Below are 19,666 nucleotides of genomic sequence, written 5' to 3' on the forward strand. Positions count from 1 at the left end.
ATTTCAACCGGCTCACAGTTAATAGTTACATCACTACTGCTGATGCTTTATTTTTCCTTAACTTAGTCATGGTATTGATTAAATAAATGGGCTTGTGATTGTTTTCTTCTAAAAGAGATGAAAACGTACTCTGTTACGAACGTAACCTCAGTTCCCTGAGATACGGAACGAGTACTGCGTATGAGTAAAAGCTCCTTTTTTCCTCGATACTGAAGCCTTTTTTCAATAACGCAGTGCAACTGCACTGCCATTGGTTTAATCTGTAAACTTTTTTAAACCAATGACAGTGCTGCGTAGCTGCACGAGCCTGTGGCAATGCAGCGCGCCAAAGCCTGCCAGAATGGGTGGGGCGAATGGCTATATGAGCAGGCAATCGCCAGAGGAAATCAGGTCATACGACTGAAGCGACGACACTGAACCCGCAGCCTCGTGGCACGGCATATAACGCAGTACTTGTTCCGTATCTCAGGGAACCAAGGTTACGTTCGTAACCGAGTAAGTTCCCTTTCGATACCTCACTCATACTGCGTATGGGGAACGAATTCAACCGTGCCGTGCCACGGTAGGGAACGACAAGACTTATCTTGAACACCCTGGGGTCCAGAGGATAAGTGAGAGGGCCGGAGCCATCGAACCCTTGACGCTACACTGCTAAGAGGGAGCTAGCTCCCTGGAGGTGGTATGATGACGGAGTCTGCTAGAGGCCGTCGTATCAAACCGAAAGAAACCGAGCATGCAAGGTCGGGATATCCAAGTTATAGAATCTGACAAAAGTGGACCGCGAGGACCAGCCGGCCGCCTCACAGATGTCCTTGATAGAGACACCACTAGACCAGGCCCATGAAAAGGTCATCCCTCTAGTAGAGTGGGCTCTTACTCCTATGGGGCACTCAAGGCCCATAGAGGAGTAACATGGAGCGATAGCTTCAACTATCCAACGCTTGCCTATCCAACTATCAGATTGCCTGAACGGCTGTGACTGCTCTGTGTATATCTTCAAAGCCCTCACTGGGCAGAGTAAATCCAGCTCCCGCTCACCTGACAACGGAGGCAGAGCTGAGAGGGAAATTACATGTGCTCTGAATGGCGTCAAGAGCACTTTAGGTACGTAGCCATGCTTGGGTTTTAAAATGACCTTAGAGTCATTGGGCCCAAACTCAAGGCATGCAGGGCTCACCGAGAGGGCCTGCAAATCGCCAACACGCTTGACCGATGCTAGAGCAAGTAGCAGAGTGGTTTTGAGCGTTAGGGGCCGAAGGTCAGCTGACCGCAGCGGTTCAAAGGGAGGTCCTTTGAGTGCTCCAAGGACTGTGTGAAGGTCCCAAGTGGGAACGGTGAGAGGAAGGGGGCTTCAACCGCCTAGCACCTCTCAAGAAACGCACAATGAGGCTGTTTCGACCCACTGATTGGCCAGCAATAGGAGCATGAAATGCTGCGATGGCTGCTACGTAAACGTTGAGCGTGGAAGGGGTGAGACCCTTTTTTCTAGACGCTCTTAGAGAAATGGCAGTATCGGAGATACGTCACACTCAACAGGGTCTTTGTTTTGTGCTAAGCACCAGTCAACAAAGACTGACCATTTCTGGGCGTAGAGGCGTCTTGTAGACGGGGCTCTTGCCTGAGCAATGGTGTGTAGCACGTCCCCGGGGAGGCTCAGAGGCTCCCATCGAAGGACCATACATGCAGAGCCCAGAGTTCTGGCTGTGGATGCCAGATTGTCCTGTTCGCCTGAGAGAGGAGGTCCCGCCTCAGGGGGATCGGCCATGGGGCTTTCATGGAAAGCCTGAAAAGCTCCGGGGACCAAACTTGGCTCCTCCAGAGTGGGGCCACTAGGAGGACCATGTGCCCGTCTTCCCTGACTCGTCTGATGACCTGAGGGATCAGAGCGATCAGGGGAAAAGCATAAAGAAGGAGGCTGGGCCAGTTGTGGGCCAGCGCATCTGTTTCCTTTGAAAAATAAGTTAGGCAATGAGAGTTGCTTTCTGAGGCGAAGAGGTCGACCTCTGCCTTCCTGAAAATCTCCCAGATTTTGAGAACCGTCTGGGGATGGAGCATCCACTCGTCCGAGGGGACATTGCTCCGTGAATGCATGTCTGCTCCCAGATTCGTCTTGCCAGGTATGTGTGTCGCCTTGAGCGATCGCAACCTGGGTAATGCCCATTTCAAGAGGCCCTTTGCCAGTACGCAGAGGCGGCTGGATGAAAGGCCACCTTGGTGATTTATGTAGGACACCACTGTCATGCTGTCCGACTGGACTAGGATGTGGCGCCCTTCCAGGATCACCTGAAAGGATTGAAGGGCTCATTCCACTGCCAGCATCTCGAGGCAGTTGATATGGAGATGGCTTTCCTCGTGCGACCACGAGCCGAAGGCTGGTCTGCCCTCGCACAGAGCACCCCAACCCAGGTTGGACGCATCTGTTGAGAGCACAATCCTTCTGGAAACCGCCTGTAGGGGTACTCCATGACTGAACCAGACATGGTTCATCCAAGGCTCCAGGGCTGCTAGCCAGTCGTCGAGACTGTTCAGAATGCAGATTCCCATCTGTCTCAGAGGGGAAAGCGCCTCGTTCATGCACTTCGTGAAAGTGCGGGGAGCTAGAGACAGCCCAAAGGGAAGGACTGTATATTGGTAAGCCACACCCTCGAACGCGAATCTCAAGAATCGTCTGTGATGGGGGGCTATCTGGATGTGAAAGTAAGCATCTTTCAGGTCCAGCGAGAAGAACCAGTCCTCGGGGCAAATCTGCGTGAGGATCTGCTTTAATGTCAACATCCTGAACTTCCATTTCATGAGGGAGAGGTTCAGGTGCCTGAGGTCTAAGATGGGTCTGAGACCGCCATCATTCTTGGGGACAAGGAAATAACGGCTGTAGAACCCCGATCCGCTTTCTGAGGGAGGAATTACCTCTATGGCTCCCTTACTTAACAGCGTCATCACTTCGGTGCGGAGGACCTGAGCGTCGTCCGGCTCTACCAAGGTGGGAATCACCTTGGGCGAACTGCAGTGAGTAGCCGTGTTTTATTGTCCCCAACACCCATTTGGACACTCCGGGGATGGCCTGCCATGCCTCGGCCCGCGTGACAAGAGGCTGGATAGTGTCAGAAGGCAGGCCGCTGATTAGGGGCCTGAACACTGACGAGTGTAGAAGAGGAAAACTGCTCTCTTTTTGAAAATGTGAAATATTTATTGTGTTCGCCATAACAACGGCTCCTTTGCGTGGACGCAACAACGGTGGACCCAGGTCGCACAGCAGGCAGGCGAGAGAGCTTCTGGGGTGGTCCGGCCGTGGTGGGACTTTGCCCCTTCCTCTTTCTTTCCCAACGATCAGGAGGATTTAGAGAGCGTCGGGTCCAGCACAATCCTTTGCCGGGGGCCCTGACGTCTAGGCGGTTTAGCGCGCCTAGTGGGGCGAGCTGGGTGCTGCTCCTTAGGGGGCGGGGACAGGTTTGCTCTGGTGCTGAGTCGGCGCAGTCCTGGGGCGACTCGGGGCAGAGGTGGAGCGCTTGGGCAGGAAGTGTCGCATGGCTTGGGTCGACTTCTGTGCTGCAGTGAAGCGCTCTGTAAACCCTTCTACGGCTGGCCCGAAGAGATGGAGAGACTGTGGCATCGAGAAAGGCCACTTTGTCGCTCTCCTTAATCTCTGTTAGGTTGAGCCAGAGGTGGCGCTCCAGCACAACCAGGTAGGCCATGGATTGTCCGATGGCATGGGCCGTGGCTTTCGTGGCGCGCAGGGCCAAATCTGTGGTGCTGCGGAGATCGCAAAAAGCAGGTTCACTAGTGCTAGACTCATCCAGGGAACGGAGAAGCTTTGCCTGGAACACTTGCAATATGGCCATGGTGTGTAGTGCTGAAGCGGCTTGGCCCGCAGAAGTGTAGGCTCTGCCAGCCATGGCAGAGGTCGTCCTGCAGGGCTTGGAAGGAAGGGCTCTCTTGTTTTTCCACCCCACAGCCGCGGGGGGACAGATGTGAGCAGCCACGGCCTCGTCATGGCCGCTGCCGTTAAAATGGCGTTAGAAACGCTCTTTTAGAGCGGTGAAAACCGCTGGAAAAAGCTCTTTTGTGATCGCCGGATGGCGGCAGGAGATCGCTGAGAAGCGGCCGGAAGCGGGAAGCGGGCGGCGCGAGATCGGCGCTAAGAGCGCTCAATTGCTCATAGCCCTTCTCCTGAGAGCCATCTACTGAGCTGAGAGCTACAGAGGAAGTGCGTAGGCGGGCCGAGTAGGGGGCGCGCCACGACTTTGTCAGCTCATCATGAACCTCAGGGAAGAACGGGGCAGAGCACTGGCGGGGGGCCTGGCGGCATCCTGACAGGTACCACTCGTCCAGCCTGCTGCATGTCGGCTCTTCAGGGGGGCCCACTCCAGATGGAGTTCCTCAACGGCCTTGGAGAGGATGCGGAGTAGCTCGGCATCCATCCCAGCTCTGGCGTCGATGGGCTCCAGTGACGGCAAGTAGTCGGCGGGGTCAGAATCGCCGGCCCAGTCCTCCGTTTCAGAAGCCGCGAGTGACATGGAGTCGTCAAGCAGCTCGTCCTCCGATCCGCCAAAAGAGACAAGGTCGCTCGCTTCAGACGAGGGACGCTGCTCTGTCATTGGTTTAAAAAAAGTTTACAGATTAAACCAATGGCAGTGCAGTTGCACTGCATTATTGAAAAAAGGCTTCAGTATCAAGGAAAAAAGCTTTTCCCCATACGCAGTATGAGTGAAGTATCGAAAGGGAACTGTGCAGATCTAGCAGTGTTTAAGAATTTTCTGTTTGTACAAGAACTTTCCCTCCATGCAGTACAAAGTATCTCTACCTCTACCTTTTTTTTCATCTATACTCCTTTTTATTTATTGTAATGATCAGTTATTTAATACTTGGTGAATTCCAATTAAAATCTGTTCAGCCTGACATTCTGAGGGGTTTAATTATACTGTACCTTAACAGTTGTGTTTTTTGGACATTTAATTTATATTTAGAGTAAGTTCCCCTTTTTTTTAAGGTGGACATTGGCCTAGGAAAACTTTAATGTTGTAACAAATAACAGCACACCTGTGTACAGACAAATATTTTGCTCTAAACCTCAAACCCTTACTCCTTTTATCCTCTTTAAATCTTTAATTAACTGTGCTATGGGCTTAATAAATAAGGGCAAGGCTAAGAGGACAGACTTGGCAGCAACTTCTTTCCAAATTAATACTCTGGGTGAGGTGGCTGTTGATCCTTATTCTAGCATTTTGTGATGAATATATAATTTTAATACATCTAAAACATTCAAAAAGTATGGGGACTAACTGATCTTTAAAGACCTTATGTGACTCCGCTGAAAATCTATCTGTTCCCAACACATTATTAACCTTTAATGTAGAAACTGCTTTCTCTGTTTCTTCCTTTGTAATCTCTACCATCAGAGCTTTATTTTGTACTTCCCATATGGAAGGTTAGTCCAGTGATTCTAAAAAATGTATTTATTTCCTGTGAGTTGGCTGTATTTGGTTTTTTATATAGATTTCTTTAGTAATTTTCATTATATCTTCTTGTGGCAGACTTTTTTTGTTTGGGAAGCCCTATTTTCATAAAATTTACTCTCTGTCTGTAGCTTTCTTAACCTCTAAGTCTATAGCTTTTAGGGGTTGCACCGACTACGGTAATCAATTAGTCGACTAGTCAACTTCAATGGTGTGCCATGACGCTTTAAGCTTGATGTCGACTAGTTGCCGGTCCTATAGAGGGCGCAACAGGATATCAACAAGAGAATCTTTGAAGGACTTCCACATTTACACTCCCATTTCCAAACAGTTAAAATAACAAATACATACATGCTATGAAAGGACTCCACATGCATGTGTGATTGTATTACTGGCGCTTGAAATTCAATGGGAGAACGCACATTCTAAACCGCTTATTGTACAGGTACGGTAACTGCTGTTCTAATCTAATGCAGTGCTACACTGTAATGCACACACACATGCCTCAGACAGTGGCTCGTAAGTCACGCGCAGATCGCTCACGCACAGAATCATTTAGCGTGGAAATGTACTGTCAACACTGTTCTGTGATTTCTCAATAAAGTACCTTGGAAATTGAAAAATTCTATTATTTATTTCTTAATAACCAAATCCCACAGCTTCACTAGTGGAGAGACGGTGCCATGTAGACATACTTCACACACACAATCGCTCTTACTAATGCATTTATATGAATGTAATCCTTACTGTGCTACATTATCTGTATCTGATTTAAAACGAGCAGAAATCTGTAAAAAATATAACGATCCAAAGACAAAAGAACTGATAAAAATGATCTGTTATAGGAGCAATAACAATGTGGGCAGCGCTGTGTCATATGCCATAGCTGTGCAGTGTTTTTCAGAGCTCCAAGCTTATGTTCATTAATGACGTCATCAGCAACTAGTCGCCTTCGACTCGACTTTCCTCACATAAAAGTCGACTTTAAAAAATGACTAGTCATTCAACCCCTAATAGCTTTAGAGCCTTTGAGCCATTTTCAGAATATCTCTGCCAAACAAATTTAGCTTTTTTCTCTATTTCTTCATCATATGTTACTTCCTTTTAGCTTTCCTCTGCAATGCAAGAGCTATTAGCTTTCCTCTGATCACTAATTTTGCAGTATACCAAAGGTGACTATGATGCTTCCACTTTATTGTTGCTATCCATATAATCTCTCATTTCTTTTGCGCTTTAGCTTATCACTAGAAGTCCTTCTTCCCAATTTTTTTTATAAGAATCATTTATAAATCTGTCAGTAAAAGAGATGCTTTAAGCTCTCCTGCCAAAATATAAGCTCTATGTTTTAATGTTTGAAAGCAATTAAATTAAGCCATACATTTTAGTTGTAATTTTACTGTTTTTCCTTTTTTTTCTGGTTTATTCACAATTCTCTCTCTTGTTCTGTTTAGAAACACTGTGCAAGCGTGGTTGCTAAAACTAGACCACTCCCAGATATGGTGGATCAATACAAGGCAGATTATGGTTATCTGGGCACAATGCTCTGTTCACATGTGGTGAAGGCCCGTGCACAGGCTGCCTTCCAAGCCCAGACTGTTAACAGAACCACACTCACTATCACACAGGTGAGCAAATCTGAAATAAAACGGTTGTAATGTTGTAATATACTTTTGTCTGTAAGCTGATCTGAATCATAACCAGTAGTTTTACCCCTTAAAAAAAAAAAACCTTATAAACATTGTTCAAATCAAACCTAAATTCTCCATTTGTCTCTCTTTGCAGCCACGCCCAACTCTGTCAGTATCTCAGAGTGGATTGTCAGCATCAAGTGGGCCACGCACACCGAGCATTATTAAAGTACCCAGTTCACTCACCCTTATGTCCACTCGGCCTGGAACACCTACCCAGCCATCACCCCCAGCAACCAAATACATTGTTATGGCAACAAGTGCAGGAGCTGCCTCCACACAGCAGGTAAGAGTTTAAAATTAGTTTGTGTCATAGGATTTGAGCAGGGCATAAAAAGTATCAAATAATTAATTAGTTCACTTCAAGCAGAATCAGTATTTTATAGTTTCTGTTCTTGTGTTTCTTAATAAACCATATGAAGTACGTCTGTAAATTTAGAGGGTGCTGTTTGTGGTAAAGATATAAAGCTTGTCTGGGTGGAAACTGGTAAAAATGACTTGCCTAAGATGTCAGGCATTGTTTTATTTTTGGTCTTATTAATTTTTGATCTATATATATCTGTTGTAATTGTAGACATAAAATATTTCTGCAGGTAATCACTCTCAGCTCCTCCCAGTCTGGATCTCCTGTAACAAGTACAGTCCCCAGCACCCCCACATCTTTACAGCCACTGGTCAAACTGGAGTCTGGAAACACAGGTGCTGTGAGTGGCTCGCGTCCTCTTCAGAAATACATTGTGGTGTCTTTGCCTTCATCCTCTTCCTCACTGGAGAACAAGGGCTCAAGTGTCCTTCCATCCTCTACCTCACCTATCAGTATGGAGTCGGCTGTCAAGTTGGAACGTTCAGAATCACCGGCTGCAAACACACAGTCACATTGAACACATTGAAACACACTCGCTTTCTCCACCAAGATACAGAAGAACAATAAATGTAGCTTGAGACTCATAATAGTGCTTGCACAACACTTTCAGACAAACTGACATGCATGATTAGAATTAGGAAAGCGAGCAAATAGCTATGCACATTTGGACAATAAGACTCACTCACAAACATCAACACTGTGTACACAGAGTGTGTGTTTATATGTGTGTGTGTGTGTTATATATATATATATATATATATATATATATATATATATATATATATATATATATATATATATGCGCACACACAGACAATTATATCTAAACATGAACAATGAATCATGTATACACACAGATACATCTGAATACTGTGTTTGTATATACGTGTGTACAGAGAAGATGTTATGGTGACAGCCATACACACATCAAATAATAAAAAAAAACAGGAAGGAAATTGTGATTTGAAATTCTAAAATAGTGGTGTATGTGAAGATAGCACAAGTCAGTGTGTTTGAGCTCAGAGCTATAGCCATGCTTCATTAATGAACATAAGGATATGGTTATATTTATAATGGGAGAAGGAATGATAGATGTGGATTGTGTAGAAAACAAAAAAGGGATAATGGGTCCAGTACGGTCTAATTTACATTTTTATAATTAAGTACATAGAGTACGTGTGCTTTATGATTATAAATTGGGGATTTATAGGGTTTAATTAACAATTTAACTGATTTGCATTGATGTCGATGTTCATTTTTATCTTCTATAATAAAGGTTTTTATTTTGTTTTGTTTTTCAATGTGGTTGTCAGTTGTCATTTCCCTATGAGATGTAGAAACAAGTTTGTCACATGCTGAGCTGTATAAAACCACAGTTTTCAGATATGACATGTTTTGGCTATATCAAACACTGATCTATAGATCAGTGATATCAAGTTATTTATTTTCTCAAAAACAAAACCTGGTATTAAAGTGCAATTACAGTCTGAACACATTTATCAACTAGTAAAAAAAAAAAGAATGTAAAGTAGATGCAAAAAAAGTATTTAAAAAGAGAAAAAAAAATACTGCTTCATTGAAATAGACGTTTTTACGCTAGTGAAACAACAATATAGTGAAAGTAATTATATACATATTCGATAATATAAATGCTTATAAACAAACGTGAAGCACACGCGTACATTTTTTGTTTGTTTATGTTTAACATGTAAATTACATATAATGTGTTGAAACTCCGTTTCTCAACGTGATCCTGATTCCTGACTATAAGTTGCTTGGTTTTAACGCGATCTATGCTTGTCAAATAAGCGCAAACTGAGCGATCCCACCCCCGAGGAGTGCTGTCTGTACACGGTGGTAAGGCCACAGTTTCCGTATGTTACTCAGTTTCTCTGAGTTATAATACAAACCCGAGCTTAGGGAATTTTACTAGATTGGGTAAGTAGATTAAGTATTTCCATCAACTTCTGAATTATAATAGCAACCTGAGCTTCGGGAATTTTACTAGATTTGGTAAACAGATTAAGTTTTTTTTTTTCAACCTCGCCGAATGTTGTTGTTCCGTCCGCTGTTTTCAGCCATATTATTCAGACCCTGCCTTGGGTAGGAGAAAGTAAGAAGTTTAAAATTTTAACTGGATACAGTGTGAAATGTAATTCATGTGCGAGATCAATTTGCCGTTATGTATTTTTAATTATATCAGAATAGAAACGCACTGTTTGCACATTAAGCTAACGAAAAGACTCGCTATCTACCATGAACTACCAGCCTGTAGACAGTGGTTCTGTTGCATGCTTCGTCGTTTGCTTAGTTTGCGTTTTTCTTCCATTTTTGGTCTGGCCGAAAATGCTTTGATGGTTTTAAAGCTCTTTGGCTGCTCCTAAAAATAACTTTGCTTATGGTTGTTGTTTTGGGCTACAGAGTCCTAAAGATCTTATGGCACAATTTTGATTCCTTAATGTTAATTAAATATTGTTGTCTTTGTTTTTATTATTATATTTTTTATATATTAGAATCATTCCACTTTCTATACTGTTTTACAGTTTTATTTGTACTCTTATAGTTCAAAAGCTTGTCCGGGTGCTTTCTGTTTTGTTTTACAAACATCATGGTTTCAGGTGGAGATGAGGTCAGGTGGAGATGATTTTAGATGTGGTTCCATTATATAGTAACTTAGAGTAATGCCATGCTACATTAATATTAATACTATCCGATAGATCACTGTAACGAAATTATTTTGGGTACTGGTCAATCTGTATTGAGAAACACAATTTAATGTATGCATGAAATAAAATGACTTATTTACTTTGCCTGCTTACATCACTATACTTGTGATTAACAATTAATCCGTGCAATTTATTCCAGAGGAGAAAAATAAATAAATTGTATGCCTCTGTCAAAAATGTGAAAAATTCCTTCAAACTTCCTCTTTGAGACAGAGCGCATTTAGGCCACGCCCACACCGGGCGGATAAACGAGCTTTTAGAACACAAAAGTAGAGCGCAACGTGTCATATTACTTTGAGAACTGCGCACACTAGGAGGAAACGTAATTGGTGACAGGAAACATTCATTATTTGTAACCATGTCAACCGAGTTTCGCCACACTTTGTAAATCTGAGAGGAGATATATTAAGAAACTACATTTTATTAGTCTGTGTCCCTTTTTCTGACCTTCTTTTTATTTGAGAAATGATACAAATGAACGGCCTAACGTGAAATACCCCGACATCTACAACTATTTGTGTCCTAAATGCTCGTTTCTGGGGGGTGTGGACAGCTTATAAAAACGTAGTTCTGGGTTTTTTAGTTGTTTACTGTACACGTTGTCACACAGTAGCTTTTTATGCATTGCTCCATCTATATATATATATGTGTGTGTTGTGTGTGTGTGTGTGTGTGTGTGTGTGTGTGTGTGTGTGTGTGTGTGTGTGTGTGTGTGTGTGTGTCAGAAATTAAAAGGAGGCAACTTCCTGCAATAGAAAGTCAATGGAGATTAGATTATGATGCGTTGCACTCATTCTCCATTGCAGGGTTCTCCAACCTTATTTCATTCGGGAGTTACTTTTTAAAAATGAATGCGGCTGAGAAGTACCAATGTTATACAGTACTTAAATCTCTTAATTTACTTAATTCAATCCAAGCTGGTATACACGCCGTTGTTAAAATGTGATGAAAATATTAAAGAAGTACTGATACACACACTGAAAAGTTTTATGACAAAAGCCAACAAATAAAATTAGCAGCACAATGCACTTTTAAGTTGCCTAAACAGTGAACAAAAGCATTTAAAAAATATATTGATAACGTGATCTATTGACATAACTACATTAAAATAAAGTTTAGACAATTTTTAAAAATACAATATAAACATATCAGCCTTTACATTTTTAATAAAAGGAGTCAAAAAAAAAAAAAAAAAAAAAACTAATAATAATAATTTTATCTACTCCATAAACAGTTCTACATAAGCTAATGTGCATTCTAAAAATATCAACACTTCTGATAACAAGGTAGGCTATTTTCCATCGTCAGCTAAAGATTTACAACAAAACTCTTGTCTGATTTTGCATTGGTGTGAACAAAAATATGGCAGACTGAATTTATTTGTAAATCCAGTTTGACAGCAGAGGGCGCTTATGAACTGCAGAACAGAGCTGTTTCCACGGTAACCTCTTTAAAAAAAAAACTGCTCTGTGCTTCTAAACACTGCTTTATTATGCATTACACAGAGGGAAGATGGAAAGCAAAGGCAACTGAGACTTTTCTGAAGACATTCAGTTTCCTGTCATGCATTCACACAAATAATGAAATCATATAGTATGTATAATTATAATTAAACCTGTATTTGACCCCCAAATACAGTAAAACTGCACATTTTAGAGTGGCCCTTTATTGTGGACACGCCTAAGGCACACCTGTGCAATAATCATGCTGTCTAATCAGCACCTTGACATGCCCAACATCTGTGAGGTGGATGGATTATCTTGGCAAAGGAGAAGTGCTCACTGACACAGATTTAGACAGATTTGTGAACAATATTTGAGAGAAATAGGCCTTTTGTGTACATTGAAAAAGTCTTAGATCTTTAAGTTCTGCTCATGAAAAATGGAGGCAAAACAAAATTGTTGCATTTATAATTTTGTTAGATGTATATCAAAATTATTTAACTTGAATTTAATATTTGTTTTCCTTCTAATAAAATTTTCCATATCCATTTGTATTCATATTGTAATTACATGACATGGATCATAGAATTGTTTTTATTGAATGTATTTATTTATTTATTTATTGACCAAATATCACAAGTATAATCAGTATCTAAACCAAATTTAACACTTTTAGCTGGATATATACCATGTAAAATTAAATGTAACAGCTTTTACTTTATTTAAACAGTATATTTCACAAAAACGACAAGCTTTATTCAAAAGTATATTTCTAAATGCATAGGTCCACAATAAACTTTTATGAAATCTAAAAATATGTAGAAATATATTTATTAGTATAAATATAAAAATATATGTAGAAATATGTTTATTAGTACAATTAAGAATAAGTGTCTTCTAAGGTGATGATACATGGACAACATTTTTTTACAAATGTTTCAAGGCAGTGTTTTTGAGCAATTTTGCTGGGGCACATTCCCATTGAGAATGGGCAACATATTTTGGTCTGGATACATTAAACTGGCATGGTCCCTGTGTCTCAACTGTTTGCCCTTTGACGACAGCATTGCTCAGAAAGTTGCCCCGTGTATCATCACTCTAGAAACATACTGTCTTTAACATATATATTGCTTCAGAAATAACACTACCACAAGCTCTTGAAATGTATAACCTGTTGGGTGGGGTATGGCATCAAATATGACCGCATACTATTTTGGCATAACTGGGAACCCAATTTAATTCAAGAATTTAGTATCCAGGAAGTTAATAAATCTATTTATCCCATTTAGAAATGGTTCCACTCTGAAATATATCACAATACTGAAGTAAAGTTGGTCGCAACTTCTGATTCATGACTTTAAAATGGAGAGACTGGAGCTATGTCCAGGTCCTATTGGATAGACTTAATTCAATCATATTAAATGAGTTTAATACATGTCTCAGTATATTATTTTAATAAATATAATAGAAATTACCTTAGGTTTTTATAATGTGCATATGTATAATACATCCATGTGCATTTATATAAATATAAAGATATAATTCATTTCATTTAATCTGGGCGATAATTGTCTAATATAAAAAAAACATACTTTGATTAAATTAGATGTCTTATATCTCAAACTATAATCATGTTGCATTCCAACTGTTGCATCTCGCACACTTTAAACCCGCATATAGCTGCATACAAACCTCACTAGGGACTATTTCCTCTAATACCTGTCTTTAATTTATTCCAGTTTATTGAAATGCTGGGGTGATACATTATGGCTGGTGGTTAAATTACCCTTAAAAAGTTATTGAAAATTTGAATCACTATTGCCTAGGAAAGAAGTTGTCAGCAAAATCAGAATTTATATTTACTGGTTGGTTTTGTTGTTGTTTGTTTGTGAAGGTTTCACTTAACTCAGTACCTCTTAATTACTGAGATTTAGCTCTTATCTAGCCACAGTTTCTCCTGCAAGATATAAAAAATAGCTTGGTGCTAATTTTTCTTTCTTATTTTTGTCAGGTCATAGTGAAGTAAAGAAAATGGAGAACAGACGTTTATTGCAGAATATTCGCAAACCACCCAAACTCAGCACACCTGTTCTAAGTACTCACAATTAATCTGTTATTGTATTTGTGTGTGTAATATGTTGACATGATGATTCATTAAATTATGACAAAAGTATGGTTAAAAAACATTTTAATTGTCTCTAATTAATGTTTCACAGTAATCTCCAAACTCATCATGACTGCTCTGCCTATTGCACAAGTATCAATTGGTATGTGTTCTTATTTTATCAGGTCTTTATAAACCTAAGTTAATTTGGGGTATATAAACAAGTCTGTCATCTCCCTTCTTCGTCACAGGTGCAATATATCTGCATGACTGTCAAAAGGAGCCCTATATCCCCATTTATCTGCTTGTGTCAGGTGTGTTTGCGCTGGTGCTGGGTCTGCTCTCCTGCCTGCCTTGCACCCAAGAGCCAGAAGATGGCACTCAATCTCTTCTGAGCAGTCTCTGCACTGCCTGGAATTCACTGGTGTCACTCTTCCTCTTCTGCTGGTTCATCGCTGGTAAGATATAATCAGGGTTTGCAAAATGTACCAGCCTGACTGGAAAATGACTGTCCTGCCCAATAGGCTAAACTGAACCATCAACTTCAAAAGGCTGATTTCACTGCATAAATATTAGTGCTGCACATTTCTAAGTCTCACCAGGTGTGGGTGTTTTTGTTTGAATAAATCTCTAAAGGTAAAAGTTTCGTTATAATTTTCGTTTTTATCTTTCCTATAAATCGTGATAAAGTAGCGTTTATAAGTGCAGTGCTTATTTGTGTACAGCCATTAAATGGGAAACCCCTATTGCAGCACTGAACATTTTCAGAAACTGAGCCATTGCAAAAACGCCTAGTGGTTGCCATGGCAGCCATTTTACTTCCTGCCATTACCAAATTCTGTGTTTTGTATCTCCTGAACAAGAGAGCAGATCAAAACACACATATACACACACACACACACAAAATAAAATAAAAAAAATAATACACCATTCCAAAATTTAGATAATTCCCACACAATCCTATTAAAACAGTACACTATAATACACGTACACTAACCCACACAACAATTTCAATAACTTATTCAATAATATGATAGATAATGGAATTAGAGAAAATTTGTATCTATTCAGCTTACAGATTGGAACCCCATAATTGATAAAGGAAATAATTAGATAAAGATGTAGAATGATTTACGGAAATGAATTACAGAACACCGGTAACGATTCGTATGTTAGATCAGGACATGGCACAAATATTCTCTTTTCTCCCAACATGTTATGGTAACTTAGGTCTCATTAAAGGTAACTCGCCATAATTGCACCTTTTAACATAATTGTGTGAATTTTTGACAGCTGAAGATGCTCAGCGTATGTGTAAAATAGAATGTGCAGACTTTCAAACTTCATTTGACCATCAACTTTGTCCATTCTCTGTGCTATTTCTCGCTAGAAGATATGACCGATAGCACGGTCATTATACTTGTTTCAATTTGCGGATACATCATAATTATACATAATCACATGAGCGATTGTCGGTGAGTGTCCTCTTTTTTCCTCTTGTGAAACAACAGCCCGGGCCAGTGTTTGCCACCACGTGGACAAACTAATTAGAGCAAAACCAATTCGAGGCATGCGTGTAAATCTTACTCCGAGGACGGATGAAGATGATTGGGTGGCTGGATTTGGCCCACGGGCCACCAATTGAATAGCCCTGTGTTAGCTGTTTAAGCTGGAGATGGCATGGGGGGAAACTGTTTTTATGCCTAGATGTTCTAGTGCACAGAGATCTGTAGCGTCTGCCTGAGGGGAGAAGTGCAAACAGGTTGTGTTCTGGGGTAAGAGGGGTCTTTGATGTCACCTGCCTGTTTCTTCACCCTGGAGTTACAAGTCCTGAAGACCGGGCAGGTGCTCACCAATTATACACTCAGCTATCCTAACGGTCCATTGCGGTCTTCTTAAATCTGGTTTGCTGGCTGACCCAAACTAGACCGTTATAGAAGAGCACAGAACATACTCAATAATAGCAAAGTAAAACTGTCATCTGTGCCTGTGGCAGGTTGAACTTTTTCAACTGGTGAAGAAAGTACAACCTCTGCTGGGCCTTTTTCACAATGGAGTCAATGTGAATATCCCATTTCAGGTCCCGAGAGATGGTTGTAAACCAGGAACCTGAATGACTCCACTGTAGCCACAGTGCTGTCAATGATGGTGAATCGGGGGAGAGCAGGAGGGTTTTTCCCTTGAAGTCCACGATCATCTTCACTGTTTTGCGTGTGTTCAACTCCAGGTCATTGTGACTGTACCAGACAGCCAGCTGTTCAACCTTTTGTCTATAAGCAGGCTGGTGTCCTCTGCAAACTTCAGGAGTTGACAGAGGGGTCTTTAGAGTGCAGTCATTTGTGTAGAGGGAGAATAGCAGTGGGTAGAGAACAAAGCCCTGAGGAGCTCCGGTGCTGATGGTGCGGGTGTTGGATGTGAGTTTTCCCAGCCTCACTAGCTGCTGCCACCAGGAAGCTGGTGATCCACTGACAGATGGAGGTGTGTGTTTATTCTGAAGGGTGTCCTGGATGATGGTGTTGAAAGCGAAGCTGGAGTCCACAAAAAAGACCCTTGCTTGTCCATATGTTGGGACAAAAAAGTCCCTGGTTTGTCCATATGTTGGAAGATGTAGTGCAATCCCATATTGACTGCATCATCCACAGACCTGTTTGCTTGGTAAGCAAACTACATGGGGTCCAACAAGGGTCCAGTAATGTCCTTCAAGTAGGCCAACACCTGTCTCTCAAAGACATGACCATAGATGTTAAAGCAACAGGTCTGAAGTCATTATGCCCTGTGTTTTTTGGGTTTCTTGGGTAAAGGGATGATGGTGGAGCATTTGAAGCAGGAGGGGACTTCACACAGCTCCTGTGATCTGTAGAAGATCAATGTGAAGATGGATGATAGCTGGACAGCACAGGTTTTGAGGCATGCTGGAGGGTCACCGTATGGACCTTTGGTTTTCCTTATCTTCTGCTTTTAGAAACTAGATTTTAGTTTCTGCCTGTAGGCAGGTAGAAGATGGCATTGGGGGGTGGGGGACTAAACAGTGATCAGAGAATCCCAGCACTGCTCTGGGGACAGAGTGGTATGCATCCTTTAAAACAGTGTAGCAGTGATCCAGTATATTGCTGTCTCTGGTGGGGCATGTGATGATCTGTCTATATTTAGGCAGTTCACTGGTTAGCTTTATTTAAAATCACAGAGAATGATAATGAAAGAGTCCGGATAATGTTGTTCTGTCTGTGTGATCTTATCAGCCAACAGTTATAGTGTGGTGATCAAATGCATGTCAGGAGGAATGTACACGTTTACCAGAATAAATGATGACAACTCCCGCAGTGAATAAAAAGGCTTTTGTTTTCCCTGATTGCTTGAGACAGGACAAACAAACAAAAAGATTACAAATACCAAGGACCAACAAACCATGGCTGCCATCTACTGTATATAAGATATGACACAAAATACATAATTTGGTAATGGCCAGAAGGCAAATGTCCGATTCAGAAGATATGACACAAAATACATAATTTTAGTAATTGGTAAAATAGCTTCCATGGTGACCAAAAGGTTTTTGAAGGCTCAATTTCTGAAAATGTTCAGGGCCCCTGTGATAAGTGGGGCAGGGCTGAGAACCGTGGGAATTGAGCAAGGCCTGTTTGACTGATCTTCATTAAACAGTTTAAAAAGAAGTACAGTACTATTAATTTACAGTTTATTTTTTTCAATAAATAATTTTCACTCATAAATTGCTTTCAAGTGCTTTTTAAAGTGCTTCATAATGCCTTCTTCATCCCTCTCTCCCCTGCAGGTAATTTTTGGATCTACTCTATTTACCAGCCTGATTACAACCCTGGCATAAATTATTGCAATAAGACATTGTACCTTTTTGCTTTCTGGACCACCACATTGGTCTATATATTACTGGGCATCACCTTCCTAGGGGGTTGCTGTATGTTCTTATGCTTGTGTTTGTGTGGAAGGAGTGGAAATGTGGATGATGTATAATTGGCAAGGCCAGCAGTAAACACTGATATTACTAATAATAACAATGTTGTGCACTTTAGTAGGCCTGTTTATTCTTCATTTTGCTGTTATTTGATGTAGTGCAACTTACTAGGTCAGTTATGAGCTTGCACTATTGATGAGTGGGATTAAAATGTTAAGTAACTCTATAAATTCCTGTGTGTAAATGTATCTGTATTGTTGAGCACCAGAGACATTAAAGATGCAAGTTTATTAAGTGGACTAGTTTAATGTCTTTATAATGGCATGTGTCAGATTATGCCTGAGAGAATATTGTTTAATGCGACAAAGAATGAAGACAAAAAAGATTAATAAATTCATATAAATTCATATAAAGTACGTATAAAATCACAGAGAATGATAATGAAAGAGTCCGGATAATGTTGTTCTGTCTGTGTGATCTTATCAGCCAACAGTTATAGTGTGGTGATCAAATGCATGTCAGGAGGAATGTACACGTTTACCAGAATAAATGATGACAACTCCCGCAGTGAATAAAAAGGCTTTTGTTTTCCCTGATTGCTTGAGACAGGACAAACAAACAAAAAGATTACAAATACCAAGGACCAACAAACCATGGCTGCCATCTACTGTATATAAGATATGACACAAAATACATAATTTGGTAATGGCCAGAAGGCAAATGTCCGATTCAGAAGATATGACACAAAATACATAATTTTAGTAATTGGTAAAATAGCTTCCATGGTGACCAAAAGGTTTTTGAAGGCTCAATTTCTGAAAATGTTCAGGGCCCCTGTGATAAGTGGGGCAGGGCTGAGAACCGTGGGAATTGAGCAAGGCCTGTTTGACTGATCTTCATTAAACAGTTTAAAAAGAAGTACAGTACTATTAATTTACAGTTTATTTTTTTCAATAAATAATTTTCACTCATAAATTGCTTTCAAGTGCTTTTTAAAGTGCTTCATAATGCCTTCTTCATCCCTCTCTCCCCTGCAGGTAATTTTTGGATCTACTCTATTTACCAGCCTGATTACAACCCTGGCATAAATTATTGCAATAAGACATTGTACCTTTTTGCTTTCTGGACCACCACATTGGTCTATATATTACTGGGCATCACCTTCCTAGGGGGTTGCTGTATGTTCTTATGCTTGTGTTTGTGTGGAAGGAGTGGAAATGTGGATGATGTATAATTGGCAAGGCCAGCAGTAAACACTGATATTACTAATAATAACAATGTTGTGCACTTTAGTAGGCCTGTTTATTCTTCATTTTGCTGTTATTTGATGTAGTGCAACTTACTAGGTCAGTTATGAGCTTGCACTATTGATGAGTGGGATTAAAATGTTAAGTAACTCTATAAATTCCTGTGTGTAAATGTATCTGTATTGTTGAGCACCAGAGACATTAAAGATGCAAGTTTATTAAGTGGACTAGTTTAATGTCTTTATAATGGCATGTGTCAGATTATGCCTGAGAGAATATTGTTTAATGCGACAAAGAATGAAGACAAAAAAGATTAATAAATTCATATAAATTCATATAAAGTACGTTATCCATCATACAGTTTGTTCATTTATGTATTGGTAATTATTACACTGTTCTTTGTCTGGAGTACTTGATTTTGATTAGTGCAATTTGCACTCATTTAAGTAAATGATTGCTAAAATGTATAAATGACCATTTATGTCAACTGGCAATTGTTTTTCTCGATAGCTGTGCTGGTTTCATGTATTTTCTCACATAATTAAATAACTGCTTCTTAAATCAATAATTCATGTCCATCTGGCTAAAAAGCAGGATAAAATACAGACAGCTGCTTAATGTCAGAATAAACTTCAATAGGGTGATCAGGTCCCCCAAAAAGAAAAGGTTAATTTGCGGTGTTCAATTTTTATTTAAAATATTTGTTAAATGCTT

The 19,666-nt window shown here is 40.6% G+C and overlaps 2 protein-coding genes across 5 annotated transcripts in view; both read left to right on the forward strand.

Moving 5' to 3' along the window:
- taf6 (TAF6 RNA polymerase II, TATA box binding protein (TBP)-associated factor) overlaps positions 1–8,806 on the forward strand; it is a 76,441-nt gene extending 67,635 nt beyond the window's left edge. The window contains exons 13-15 of the mRNA XM_052591396.1: positions 6,905–7,078; positions 7,236–7,427; positions 7,735–8,806. Coding sequence (XP_052447356.1) covers positions 6,905–7,078; positions 7,236–7,427; positions 7,735–8,022 — 654 coding nt within the window. The 3' untranslated portion in view covers positions 8,023–8,806. The remainder of the gene's footprint in view (positions 1–6,904; positions 7,079–7,235; positions 7,428–7,734) is intronic.
- Positions 8,807–9,282: 476 nt separating this feature from the next.
- LOC127989020 (transmembrane protein 272) lies at positions 9,283–19,174 on the forward strand. 4 transcript variants are annotated; one of them, XM_052591400.1, is made up of 5 exons: positions 9,283–9,443; positions 13,685–13,768; positions 13,890–13,940; positions 14,029–14,235; positions 18,743–19,174. In XM_052591400.1, exons 2-5 carry the CDS (start codon positions 13,705–13,707, stop codon positions 18,937–18,939), a joined length of 519 nt encoding a protein of 172 aa, XP_052447360.1. In that variant the 5' UTR covers positions 9,283–9,443; positions 13,685–13,704; the 3' UTR covers positions 18,940–19,174. The 4 variants fall into 4 exon arrangements, with proteins under 4 accessions (XP_052447360.1, XP_052447358.1, XP_052447362.1 ...); XM_052591398.1 differs by lacking the exon at positions 18,743–19,174 and adding an exon at positions 17,568–17,999; XM_052591402.1 differs by having other exon boundaries at positions 9,285–9,362.
- Positions 19,175–19,666: the final 492 nt, after the last annotated feature.

The sequence above is a fragment of the Carassius gibelio genome, chromosome A5 (assembly GCF_023724105.1).
Source record: "Carassius gibelio isolate Cgi1373 ecotype wild population from Czech Republic chromosome A5, carGib1.2-hapl.c, whole genome shotgun sequence".
NCBI classification, from domain to species: Eukaryota; Metazoa; Chordata; class Actinopteri; order Cypriniformes; family Cyprinidae; genus Carassius; species Carassius gibelio.

Excerpts from the sequence above, each read along its gene's own strand:
- LOC127989020 (XM_052591400.1), top strand. The coding sequence starts at position 13,705 with ATGGAGAACAGACGTTTATTGCAGAATATTCGCAAACCACCCAAACTC. Across the intron at positions 13,941-14,028 it reads TATTGCACAAGTATCAATTG|GTGCAATATATCTGCATGAC; the intron begins GTATGTGTTCTT and ends TCTTCGTCACAG. Across the intron at positions 14,236-18,742 it reads CTTCTGCTGGTTCATCGCTG|GTAATTTTTGGATCTACTCT; the intron begins GTAAGATATAAT and ends TCTCCCCTGCAG.